Consider the following 13314-nt stretch of genomic DNA (forward strand, 5'->3'; position numbering starts at 1 on the left):
TTGGTGAATTTGAGGAAGGGTCTTTAGGGGTCTTTGGATGAAGGCTCCTTCAGCTTCGTCACAGTGGACTTTTTACCTTTGGCTCATTAGAAGGAACTGGCTGGAATCCACGCTACCAAACCGACTGGAACCAGACTGGTGCCTCCTTTTTGCTGTAAATCTTGGCTATCTTGTCTCCTAGAGGTTGCAGCTGGTGCTGTAAAACTTCTTATCTCGGCATTTAATGAAGTCCTGCTTTGTTTTTTTTAGCACAATTAGTTACATACAGCTCTAAGCTAGATATTAATTATGTGGTTTAAAATGTTAGCTTGTTAGTAGGCCCTTATTATATAGTTGCTTAACCCTTAAAATGTTAGTTCGCTCTATCAATATAACTTCCTAAACAAGTTTCATAACTTTTTACATAGAACTTAACCACCTTTCCCTTTTCCAAGTTCAGAGTCCGTGCCTCATTTGGTTATACCTGTAAGCATTAAGCATCTTAGCACGAATCACAACTGCATTTTTCACAATCTCGAACAATAAGACTTAAATGGGTTATTTAAATCAATGTGGGTTTTGTTTGTTTGTTTGCTTGCTTTCGGGCAGTTTAACAGAATTTGAAGTGGTTACTGAAATCACCAGCAAGTTAATCACTGCAGAAGCGTCACATTCGACACATGCCAAAACGGTGGAGGATTTTTCACTCAAACTTCTCAGTCTGGGAAGTGGGATCTTCACTATATGAACCTCTCTGGATTTCTAGCGGGACACGATCACGCTCTGCCTGCCTGAGCTTTGGCGCTTTCTCTCTAGCAGAATAAACCCCAAGTCTCACATAAAGGACTTGTTGCCAAGTGTGTTGTCCTGACAGGATCAGACCTTGGCAGATGGACCCGGACAATGCTCTGGTGAGACCTTGTTGTGGCCTTTTTGTAGTTAAAAGGGGCCGATAGGAAAGATGTGGACAGATTTTTGAGCAGAGCCTGTTGTGATAGGACAAGGGGTGATGGTTTTAAACTAAAGGAGGGAGATTCAGGGTGGACATGAGGAAGAAATTGTTGTCCCTGAGGGTGGTGAGAGCCTGTCCCAGGTTGGCCAGAGAGGTGGTGGATGAACCATCCCTGGAGACATCCCAGGCCAGGCTGGACGGGGCTCTGAGCAACCTGAGCTGGTGAAGATGTCCCTGCTCATGGCAGGGGGGCACTGGGGGAGCTGGGAAGGTCCCTTCCAACCAAAACTATTCCATGAATCTACTATATGATTATAAGAGAGAGAGAGACCCCTGTGCACCATAACTACGACCACCTCTGGCAGCGAGGTTCTCCTCAGCTTGTGACACTGCTGTCCTGTCACCGTCACCTCTGACAGCTCCTGTGGGGTCAAGCTTTTGGGTTTCACACATTATCATCAGCCTGTCAAATTAATTTAAGCTCCTCTGTTGCAGCAGTATGAAAACCAACAGGGTGCTGGATGCCACGTCCCTTTTACCCCCATTTCCAGAGCACGGGGGAGATGCCAGTGCTTCTCTGCCATGTTTTTCTTCTGCCACCATCTGCTGGTACAAGACAAAGCAGCCAGGAACTACAGGCTGGTCAGTCTCACCCCTGTGCTCAGCAATGTCGCAGAGCAGATCCTCCTGGAAACTGTGCTATGGCACATGGAAAATAAGGAGATGATTGGTAACAGCCATCATGGCTTCAGTAGGGGAAAGTCATGCCTTAAAAACTTTGTGGCCATCTACAATGGGCTTGCAGCATTGGTGGATAAGGGAAGAGCAAGTGATGTCATCTACCTGGACTTGTGCAAAGTGTTTGGTACTGTCCCACACAACATCCTTGTCTCTAAACTGGAGAGATGTGGATCCAATGGATGGACCACCAGGTGGATAAGGAATTGGTTGGATGGTCAGGCTCAAAGAGTCAACAGCTTGGTGGCCAGGTGGAGACCAGTGACGAGTGGAGTTCCTCAGGGCTGGGTTTTGGGACTGGCGCTCTTTTAAGACCTTTGTCGGCAACACGGACTGTGGGACCAAGTGACTCTCGGCAAGTTTGTGGATGGTATGAAGCTGAGCACTGCGGTCAACATGCAGGAGGAACGGGATGACAACCAGAGGGACCTTCACAGGCTGGAGAGGTGGGCCCTTGCGAACCTCATGAAGTTCAATAAGGCCAAGTGTAGTGTCCTGCACATGGGGCAGGACAATCCCAACCACAAATACAGGCTGGGTGGAGAAAGGACTGAGAGCAGCCCTGAGGAGAAGGACTTGGGGGTGTTGGGTGATGACCCAGCAATGTGAACTTGCAGCCCAGAGAGCCAACCGTGTCCTAGGCTGCATCAAAAGAAGTGAGACCAGCAGCTTGGGGGAGGTGATTCTGCCGCTCTCTGGTGAGACGCCACCTGCAGCGCTAGTCCAGCTCTGGAGCCTTCAATGTAATAAGGACATGGACTTGTTGGAGTGAGTCCACAGGAGGTCACCATGATGATCCCAGGGCTGGAACCGCTCTCCTGTAAGGACAGGCTGAGAGAGCTGTGGAGTTCAGCCTGGGGAAGGCTCCAGGGAGACCTTCCAGCAGCCTTTCAGTACCTAAAGGGAACCTACAAGAAAGCTGGAGAGGGACTTCTTACAAGGGCCTGTTGCAATAGGACAAGGGGTAATGGCTTCAAACTTGAAGAGGGTAGATTTAGATTAGATATAAGGAAGAAATTCTTCCCCATGGGGATGATGGAACCTCAGAGAAGCCGTGGATGTCCCGTCTCTGGAAGTGTTCAAGGTCAGGCTGGACGGGGCTCTGAGCAACCTGATCTGGGTGAAGACGTTCCTGCTCATGGCAGGAGTGGCACTGGATGGGTTTTAAGGTCCCTTCCCAACCGCTTCCCAACCCAAAACACTCTGAATCTACAAACACCCACAGCTCCCAAAAGAGAGGGGACACCCGCCGGCCACCCTGTCCCCACAGCACACCCCGTGTCACCCCAAACTGCTAGTGCTTTAATCTAGATTCCGTTTCAAAGATAAATACGCTTTCTTTTCACGGACTTTAAGTCTAATGGAAGTTTGTCGCAATGAAGTAATGTTTATATTACTATATTTTGAGAAGTATAAATGCTGATGAGACTCAAAGCCAAATATAACTGCAGTCAATACGGACCTAGAGAAATTTTCAGGCTCATGCCAAGAAATTGTGATTAATTTCTTTGTTGTGGTGCAAACTCATTTCTGAACATGTTCCCCACCAGCAATGTGAGCACCCAGTGCAGTCACAGGCACCATGTCCCCGATGTCCTCATGTTCTTCTGTCCCCATGTCCCCCATGTCCCCCATGCCCCCATGGTTCACATCTCCCATGTTCCCATGTCCCCCATATCCCCATGTTCCCCATGTCCCCCATATCCCCATGTCCCCATGTTCCCCATGTCCCCATGTTCCGCGTGTCCCCATGTTCTCATGTCCTCATGTTCCCCATGTCCCCATGTCCCCATGTTCCTCCCACAGCCGAACCCCTCCCGGGCTCTGCCCACCTCAGGCCCTGCTCCCCGCCCCTTCCGCCCTCCCAAGGCCACTCAAGGACACCTGCCGCAACTGAGGATTTTTCTAAAAGCCCCATTTCTGGATATTTTTTACATTATTTTACACGTATCTCTATACGTTCCCAGAGGCGGGGGGCGGGCGTTGGAGGGGCCGCTGGAGAACCACTTCCGGCCTCGCGCCCGCCCCGTGGGCGTGCCCTCGCCTCCAAAAGGGGCGGAGCGCGGCGCCGCCATTTTGTGGAGAGAAGGAGCGCGGGGCCGGCAGCGCCTCACGATCGCTTCGCTCTGGTTCGGAGGAGCCGCCGCCACCATCACCACCACCACCATGCTCTCCGCCCGCCTGGCTGCCGCCCTCGCCCGCTCCCTGCCGCGGCAGGCCGGCCTGGTGAGCACGGCGACCTGAGGACAAGGGCGGCTGGGGGGGGGAATGGCGGGAGCCGCCATCTTGGCGCTGAGGTGACATTGAGGGGACGCGGCCTCCGGGCCTGGGGAGCCCGGGGCTGTGTGTATGTGGAGTCACCTCAGCGATGGGCACGACCCGCTGCTGAGGGGATGGGGTGCCCTCGCCCGGGGGCTTTTGGGGCTCTGGGGACGGTGTGTCCTTTCCCGGGGATGCGGGTTTGCCCATTGCTCAGGTTAATGGCTGAAAGCTGCAAGGACCCTGTCACGGTCAGGGATTTTAGTCAGGGATTTGAGCTGCGAGGCGTTAAGAGGTAGTATTTTTTTTTTCCTCTTTTTTCTTCTCTATTTTTTTATAATCCCCCATTTTTTCTTATTCCCCCATTTTTTTATATTCCCCCATTTTTAGCGAGCTTGCAGAGATCTGTCAGGATCTGCTCCCGGCCGATGTCCCCGGTGAAGGTGAATGGAGAGGCCTGCCCAGGCTTTCAGAAAAAGAGCATTAAATGGGACCGCACTGGCAGCTTTAGCATTATAACAACCATTTAATGCTTTAATATAATAGGCTTTAATTTTCATTTTTCTATCCTATATGTTCTAGCCATGCTGAAGTTACATCTTTCTTAAGAAGGCCAACCCTTAGAACACACGCTCTTCCAACCCAAATTATTCTATGATTCTATGGGTTAGTGACAGGGTTGGGTTAACAGTTGGACTTGATGATCTTAAGAGTTTCTTCCAGCCAAAATGATTCTGTGATTTCTCTCTTGCGTGGTGCAGTAGAAGACATACTGTTTTAATTCTTTGTGCCCTAAGGCTGTGACGTTCAGAGCGAAGGAGGCAGGTGAGGGAGGGTGTTGCAGTGGGAGCTGCTGCAGTGCTGTGGCAGTGACATCAATGTGGTGCAGAACAGTGCAGCGAGTAATTCACAGCAATCTCCTTTACCATTTGTCCTTGCTTCGCAATATCGGGCTTGGTTCTGTAGCTACAGTTTACAAATGGAGCGCTGTGGGGCTCAGCTCAAAACCAAGACATATTAAATATATAAGATCACAATCAGAAATTTCAGTGTGTTATCTCTTAGTATTTTTTTTTTATCAAGGCAGTCTCACTGTTATTGAAACAATTGTTTTAGGTTTCCAGAAACACCTTGGGTGCGGCATTTGTTGCTACAAGAAACCTCCATGCCTCCAAAACATGCTTTCAGAAAACTGGTGAGTCTGGGAAAGGTCTATTTATAAGAATTTGTTTTGTTAGATAAAAAGGAGTTTTAATATGGAGTGTGAGAGGTTTGTGTGTCAGTGGACAGGACACTCAAGGACACATATGTACAGACAGCATTTGACAGTGAACATCCAGTGAACTTCACCTCTGTAACCGTTTAAATTATACCCAAACCAAAGGGCAGTCGCATCAGCTGGCTTGCACAACTTACCTGCTCCACAAGGATTTGATTCAGTCTTCAGCTCCTGCAGAATTTCATGAAAAAACACGTCAAAGCCCAGTGTCCTGTCTTGTTTGTCACAGGATGAACGAACAGATGACTTTCCCAGGCCTGCCTGGGTTTGACCTTGTGTCCTTGAGTGTAACTTTCGTTGCCAGTGTCTTGGTGTTCAGTGAAGGCAGTGGCACTGCGTAGCTGTATTTTTGGTAGTGGTTCATGTGCAATTATTGAAGTGGTTTAGGATGGTTAAAGGTATGATTAGGAAATAACATGTTCACCGTGTTACTGTTTCGTAGCTGAGGAAACAAAAAGTTGTTGGAGGTGCACTGCCAAACAAGCTGGAGGAAAATGGAGAATTCATTTTATAGCTTGTATCAAACACCTTCCTTATTAGATGTATTTAGTTTATTTAAATATATTTGGGTCACAAATCGGCTGACAGGGTGTTTTGATGCCTCCAGTCCAAGTAAATGCTCTGCAGGCGGAGGAAGTGTGTCTGTTCTTTCTCAGCTAAGGCTGATTATTTAATCTAACTGCTTTCTAAGGCAGAGATTGCAAATAGTGTGGGACATAATGACAGAAAGTGATTACTAAAGAGCCATCAATGTTGTGACTGAAGCTGGCTGGTAATGATTAGTTGAAGCTGCTTTATTGTCTGTGAACAGAAGCTGTCATTTATCTTACGCATCCTATATAAGGAAAAGTGTTGCTTGCTAGACCTTGCGGCATACCTGAGCAAGGGTACCTTGGCTAGTGAATTCAGGGCAAGCTTACTGAATTCATACTGTGCCTCTAACATGCTATATCTGGTTGGAAATGTCTCTTTCCAGGTACTGCCGAGGTCTCCTCTATTCTTGAGGAGAGAATTTTGGGAGCTGACACCTCTGCTGAACTTGAGGAGACTGGTCGTGTGCTCTCAATTGGTGATGGTATTGCCCGTGTGTACGGCCTGAGAAATGTCCAAGCAGAGGAAATGGTTGAATTCTCCTCTGGACTGAAGGTAAGTTTTCACTGAAGGAGTTTGTTTAGCCTAGAAATGTAGAGATGACTTTTTTTAAGGGGTACATGAGACCCTGTTTCAAAGTACCTGTATGGACCTTTTACAGACTTCATTGCAACTTTAATAGGTAGTAACTAGTTGAAGTGATACTACAAAAAGCAGATATTCTTTGAATTTGTAACACTTTGTTTTCACTATTAGTATCTGCCTCTTGGGCAGCATTTGAGCTTTGTTTTCATCTAGGAAATACAAGAACTAATTTGGAATTGGATTTTGTTTTCTTTGTTTTAGGCTGGCTTTTCTGTTTATTGCTGAGTAGTAGCCTCTCTGCTCCAATACAGCATGTGGTTTGCTGATTTCTTGTAGTCCTAAGAGCAGAGTAGAGTTAAAAAGCTGTCTGAATGTTCTGAGAATACTTTATCATCTCTTCCAGTATTTTTAATGACCTAGTTTGCTGTAGGCATAGAAAAGGCCAGTGCTTTCCTCTTGTCCAGTTCCTAAGCAAGAGAATAATGTTATAATTGAACCCTGCTTATCCTTTGTGTTCTTTTTATAGAGGTAAGTGACTTAATACCATACTGCTGCAAGTGTAATTAATTATGTGGTATGACGGCTTGGGCGGGCTCTTTCACCAGTGTGGAAGAACATGCAGACATTATAATTAAAAGCTGAATATTGACTTTTGTTACAAATAAGATTGAGATAAGACAATGTTAGATATTCTACACTGTAGAATAATCGTACTGCTATTAAACTGTCAAAATTTTGTAAATATTGTCTGAGTTTTTTCAGGATGATGTGGTCTTTGTCTTAGGGTATGTCCTTGAATTTGGAGCCCGACAATGTTGGTGTTGTCGTGTTTGGTAACGACAGACTGATTAAGGAAGGGGATGTTGTGAAGAGGACTGGTGCCATTGTGGACGTTCCAGTTGGGGAAGAGCTGCTGGGCCGTGTTGTAGATGCCCTGGGAAATCCGATTGATGGGAAGGTGAGTGTAACGATGTGCTTACCACCTCTACTGTATTTGCGTGATACAGACTGTGACAGGTTGTTTCCTCTCTTTTAAGGGTCCTGTTACATCTAAGACACGTAGAAGAGTTGGCTTGAAGGCCCCTGGGATCATTCCCAGAATCTCCGTGCGTGAACCCATGCAGACCGGTATCAAGGCCGTGGACAGCTTGGTGCCAATTGGTCGTGGCCAGCGTGAGCTGATCATTGGTGACAGGCAGACCGGGTAAGTTAAATGGCCAAGCTAAAAATGTTTCCTTAAGCAGAGACTTGAGCACAGCGTGTGCTGATGTACGAAGTCGAACAGAGAACTCCGGAGAGGATGGGAGAACTGCAGGCAGCTTAACTTACCTAGCTCTTTTTTACACAGGAAAACTTCAATTGCAATTGACACAATAATCAACCAGAAACGATTTAATGATGGAACAGATGAGAAAAAGAAGCTGTACTGTATCTATGTTGCAATTGGCCAGAAGAGATCTACTGTTGCTCAGCTGGTGAAGAGGCTCACTGATGCAGGTACAGATTTTTGGAGATGCCTGAGTCTGGCAACTAGTGACATCCTATTGTCATTATACTGCCGAATGACCTCTCTTACCTGCCAGTACAGACAAAATTATTTTCTTATTAGATGAGTGAACTCATCTTTTCTGCAAAACAAATCTGGGGAAAAAACCCCTCTTTTGCTGCATAGCATTAGAAGACTTGTATGAGGCCCCAGAACTGTTCAGTTGCTTCATTACTTCTGGAAAAGTCACCTTCATGTGGCTTGTTGCTTTGTTTTTTTTTATTTATGGAGAGTTTAGAGAGCTTATTCTTGTCAGGCAAGCCTGATGACAAGTTATGTTCCGCAAGTATTTATGGACTTGCCATTTGTTTTATGTGTATGCAAGTCAGTGCATATAGCAGTTGCATGTTTAGTGGAGAGACTTTACTTCATTTTCAGAAACTTTGATCTTGTTGGCCAAGGCTGCATATGTAGTAGAGCTTGCAAGGATCAGGCACCTTATCTCTTGCATGGTGGTCAAGCAGGATCATATCTAGCAGTAAATCTCCCCAGCATTTTAATGATAATAATTTGGTTGGGACTGTGAAACGGTATACTGTCTCCTTGCAGAAGATGGACTTTCAGACTGAATTACTTCTAAAGCCAAAGTGCGTGTTAGCGAACGTTTAAACTTCATTTTAAATGAGAAAGAAGTCAGGAAGTGTTAGACGTTAGCTGCCATGAACTTGCTCTTCAAACATCGGGAGTTAGTTGAGCTAACAGATGCGTTTACCTAGTATGGTGTTCTTTCCTGTAGCAATGCAGTGATGCTGCTTTGACTTTTCTTCAGCAACTGGTACTGCACATGTGTGTTGTATTTGCTGATTACAGGTGTGATGAAGTAATATACTCAGTGGTGTGTGTCTCCAATTCTTTCCAGATGCCATGAAGTACACTATTGTGGTGTCTGCCACAGCATCCGATGCAGCACCCCTTCAGTATCTGGCTCCCTATTCAGGCTGCTCCATGGGGGAATACTTCAGAGACAATGGAAAACATGCGTTGATCATCTATGATGACTTATCCAAACAGGTCAGGAAGCATTGTTTATAGGTGTCATAGTCTAGCATTGCTGTTTGTGGCTGTAAGATCACCTCGGGTTTAGAAATTCAGAATTTGAAACAAGCTGCTGAAATCTGAGAGCTTTTCTTTGTACCACACAGGCTGTTGCCTATCGTCAGATGTCTCTGCTGCTGCGTCGGCCACCTGGCCGTGAAGCCTACCCAGGTGATGTGTTCTACCTGCACTCCCGCCTGCTGGAGAGAGCAGCCAAAATGAACGATTCCTTTGGAGGTGGCTCTCTGACCGCCTTGCCTGTCATTGAAACACAGGCTGGTGATGTGTCTGCTTACATTCCAACCAATGTCATCTCCATCACTGATGGACAGGTGGGACTTCTTTGCATGCCAGTACTTCTGTGTAGTTTACTGGCAGGTCTTTGAGGAGGTTTCCAGGCTTCTGAGCAAGACACTAAAACAGTTTTCTCCTACAGATCTTCTTGGAAACCGAGTTGTTCTACAAAGGTATCCGTCCAGCCATCAATGTGGGTCTCTCTGTGTCTCGTGTAGGTTCTGCTGCTCAGACCAGGGCTATGAAGCAGGTGAGCATGAAACTACTGCTCCTCACTATAGATGAGTAGTGTGTAGGCTTTCCAACCCATTTCATTCTAAACAGCTGTGAATAGAGAGCAAATAAAGCTTTCCATTCCTTAGTGTTACAAAATTATAAAAGAACAAACATCTCCCTTACTTGCTGAGAGAGGAGTGGAGAAAGGAAAATAGTATCTGCATAAAGATGTGGGGCTGTTGTATTTTCAGTTTGTTGAACTGGGTACTGATCTGACTAGAAATAGACAGTGCTCTTAAGTCCATGCTTTTAGTCCAAATAGGGAATTTGAGAGATTTAACATCATCTCTCCCTGTTTTAGGTAGGAATAGTAGGCCAAGCAGATGGTTTGATACTTAGAAATGGGTGTTACCCCCTGAGATTCACGTGACTGGTATGCACGGCAAAGCTGCCAGCTGAAGATGACCTATGGGCTGCTCGGCACGTTTTGAAGGGGGTCAAACAGTCTGAGCTGTATTTTCTGTTGTAGGTGGCAGGTACCATGAAGCTGGAATTGGCTCAGTATCGTGAAGTAGCTGCCTTTGCTCAGTTCGGGTCTGATCTGGATGCTGCCACACAACAGCTGCTGAACCGTGGTGTCCGTCTGACAGAGCTCCTCAAACAAGGACAGTATGGTGAGTCTCCTGGATATAACAAGTCCGTGTTTCCCATTAGTCTCTTGTGCTAACAAGGCTCGTTTTTGTGGCAGCATTAAGACATTCTGTGGAATGAATTCTTTGTTTTATGCAGTTCCCATGGCTATTGAGGAGCAGGTTGCAGTCATCTATGCTGGTGTAAGAGGTCACTTGGACAAGTTGGAGCCCAGCAAAATCACTAAATTTGAGAGTGCTTTCCTCGCCCATGTACTAAGCCAGCACCAGGCCCTCCTCTCCACCATCAGGTATGTGATGATTTGTCTTACTTCATACCAAGGGTACTGACCTGACAGCTGGAGCGCAGGTCACGGTCTCTGAACTGTTGATTTACTGTATCATAGAACATCAGTCCTTAACCTGCTTGTACCAGACCTGGAGGTTCAGTCAGCCTCCCTGCAGTCCTTGTCCTGCTGTCCAGAGCTCAGCTTCTTGCCCCCAGTCTTTACTTGGGAAATCAGTTGATGCTTAAAATGAACGTATTTGAATTCCCCTCCTAATCTGATGCTGCAGTCACTTAATGCAGTCAGTTCCCATATTTTTGATAGTTTTAAGCTGCTACTGTGGATTGATGGTTGCTCACTGCCTTCCCTGCTGCTGAGGGGGTGGTTGAGGGTTTCCATAGTCCTGTAGACTGGTCCTGGCTTGTTGGATCATGAGTCATGTGCCTTCCATCTCTGAGGCATAGCTCTGTGGAAGAGCTACCTACAGCTGTTTTGGAACTGTTTGTTGGCAAACCTTTGTCCTTAAACAGGACTAACTTTAGGAGAAAGTATGTTATATTTAATTAAGTGGTGTAGCTTCATGCACCAGAGAGAAATGTGTTAATTCATCTGCTCCTTTTGTTAGAAATTGGAAGGTTAATTTCTTGCCTTAGAGAGTGTATATATTCCTGTGTCAGAAGTTTAACTAAACTCTTTTCAACAGGACCGAAGGGAAGATCTCTGACCAGACAGAAGCTAAGTTGAAGGAAATAGTCACAAATTTCCTTGCTACTTTTGAGGCATAAACTCTTTAGCTGTTCCCACAGACCAGGCTGTTGTTGTGCTCCTGTGCTCCAGCTCCATCAAAGACTTAAAAGTATGTGCAACTTGAATGTACAGATCTCGATAATAAAAGTTTCCATGTAAAAAGGCTTGTATGCTCCATTCTGAATTATTGCTACTTGAACAACATCTGCTTTCAAAATGTCAGCGTTTAGCTTCCTTGGACACATGCTTGCTAAAGGAACTCTGAAAAATTAGGGGACATCGTAACTGTTGGGTGAATCAAGCTCCCTGTACAAGAGCGAGCAGGGGCAGCAGTTGCCTTTGTGACAGAGCTGAGTGTCACTGCCAGTTTTTATCTTTTTCACTAGAAAACTTGTCTTGGGGAAAGGCACAGCTGGGGAAGGAGTTGTCGCTTTCTTGTTATGGGTGGTGACTAACTGGACCTCGCAGTGTTCTGTAACAGTCTGATGCTGTGACAGAGTATATAATAAATTGTGAAGTCAGAGAACAGTTTGGGTTGAAGGGACCTTCCCAGCTCCCCCAGTGCCACCCCTGCCATGAGCAGGGACATCTTCACCAGCTCAGGTTGCTCAGAGCCCCGTCCAGCCTGGCCTGGGATGTCTCCAGGGATGGTTCATCCACCACCTCTCTGGCCAACCTGGGACAGGCTCTCACCACCCTCAGGGACAACAATTTCTCCCTCATGTCCAGCCTGGATCTCCCTCCTTTAGTTTCAAACCATCACCCCTTGTCCTGTCACAACAGGCCCTGCTCAAAAGTCTGTCCCCATCTTTCTCACAGGCCCCTTTTAAGTACAGAAAGGCCACAATAAGGTCTTCCCAGAGCCTCATCTAGGTGGAACACCATATTCTCTTAGAACTGTCTGTTGCATCCTGGTGCCTGGCTCTCATGTGACTTCTCTCAGAACTGTCTGTCTTAGTGTCACTGGACAACTGCACGATTGGCTGTTAAAACTGCTAGAGCCCTAAATGCCGCCATCCTCTGTAGCTGGCTCCAGTTCGGTCCGTAAACTGCCTGCAATCATCACAGGTTTTTGGGGGAGGTTTTATACCAGCCCATCTCTTTCCATTTCCTGACTTTCTCTGCATGCTACATCAGGTCCAAGATCCTACTGCTAGATCTGTGACCTGGGGGGTGGGAAAGTTTGGTTTAAAGTCGCTCTGCTTTGTGTGGTGTGTTCACCTTTATCTGATACCCTAGAACTTGGTCGCTGATCCTTGCTTGGCCCCTCCACCACAGCCCGCTGTCATCAGGGCTCCTGTTGGGGCTGCCCACTCCATCCCCAGGTAACTTACTCCATGGGAGCTTCCCATCTCCAAGTTCAAACCTGCAGTGCTGCAAACAGAAAACGCTTTTTTCTCCAAGCCTTTCACACAGTTCCAGGCTGACAAGCTTCTCTGTGAATGGCTTGAGTGCTTTGAGAGGAAAAAACAAACATTTTTATCCCAGAAGTGTCTGACACATTGGAATGCTGCTGGAGGAGGTCTTCTGCAGAGCTCCCTGTGTCTTCCACAGTCTTGTTTCTCCTACAGGCAGCTCCCAACGGGTAGCTGGGAGGCTTCGGGGCCATGGGAATGCTGTGGTGGAGCCTTTTTGCTCTGGTTTGTCCTTTCCAGGGCAGATTTTACAACTTGCTGCTCTAATTTCTTCCCCAAAGGGCTGTCGGGCATTGGAACAGGCTGCCCAGGACAGTGCTGGAGTCACCATCCCTGGAGGGGTTGAACAGATGTGGAGATGAGGTTCTCAGGGACATGGGGCAGTGCCAGGGGTGGGGTAACGGTTGGACTTGATGATCTTGAGGGACTCTTCCAACTGGAACGATTCTATGATTCTATCTGCTTTCATTTTTTTTTAAGAACTGTTCAGAGGTCGCTCACCTGGTGTCCCCCAATCTAAAGATAAGATAAAGCCTTCCCCAAATACTCCAGAAGCCTCTGGCCGAGCCTGGTGGGGAGAGCAGTGCAGGTGACAGGAGCTTGCCCCCTGCTCTGTGTTTCCTTCCTCAGACTGTGTGTTTGTCCCTCAAGGGTGGGTTTCTCCCCATCGCTCACATCCCCACCCACCACATCCATCTCCACAGAATCACAGAATGTCGGGGGTTGGAAGGTACCTGGAAAGCTCATCCACTGCAATCCCCC

At 46.9% G+C, this 13314-nt stretch overlaps 1 protein-coding gene across 1 annotated transcript; it reads left to right on the forward strand.

Annotated features, from left to right (window-relative positions):
* Positions 1 to 3687: 3687 nt before the first annotated feature.
* Positions 3688 to 11299, forward strand: ATP5F1A (ATP synthase F1 subunit alpha). Its single transcript, XM_065046902.1, has 12 exons — positions 3688 to 3895; positions 5045 to 5123; positions 6184 to 6353; positions 7168 to 7341; positions 7421 to 7587; positions 7732 to 7880; positions 8789 to 8940; positions 9072 to 9296; positions 9401 to 9508; positions 10004 to 10148; positions 10264 to 10414; positions 11094 to 11299. The coding sequence occupies exons 1-12, from the start codon at positions 3836 to 3838 to the stop codon at positions 11173 to 11175; spliced, it is 1662 nt and encodes a 553-aa protein (XP_064902974.1). The 5' UTR covers positions 3688 to 3835; the 3' UTR covers positions 11176 to 11299.
* Positions 11300 to 13314: the final 2015 nt, after the last annotated feature.

Source organism: Columba livia, chromosome Z, assembly GCF_036013475.1.
Source record: "Columba livia isolate bColLiv1 breed racing homer chromosome Z, bColLiv1.pat.W.v2, whole genome shotgun sequence".
NCBI classification, from domain to species: domain Eukaryota; kingdom Metazoa; phylum Chordata; class Aves; order Columbiformes; family Columbidae; genus Columba; species Columba livia.

Excerpts from the sequence above, each read along its gene's own strand:
- ATP5F1A (XM_065046902.1), top strand. The coding sequence starts at position 3,836 with ATGCTCTCCGCCCGCCTGGCTGCCGCCCTCGCCCGCTCCCTGCCGCGG. Across the intron at positions 7,588-7,731 it reads ATTGGTGACAGGCAGACCGG|GAAAACTTCAATTGCAATTG; the intron begins GTAAGTTAAATG and ends TTTTTTACACAG. Across the intron at positions 9,297-9,400 it reads TCTCCATCACTGATGGACAG|ATCTTCTTGGAAACCGAGTT; the intron begins GTGGGACTTCTT and ends TTTCTCCTACAG.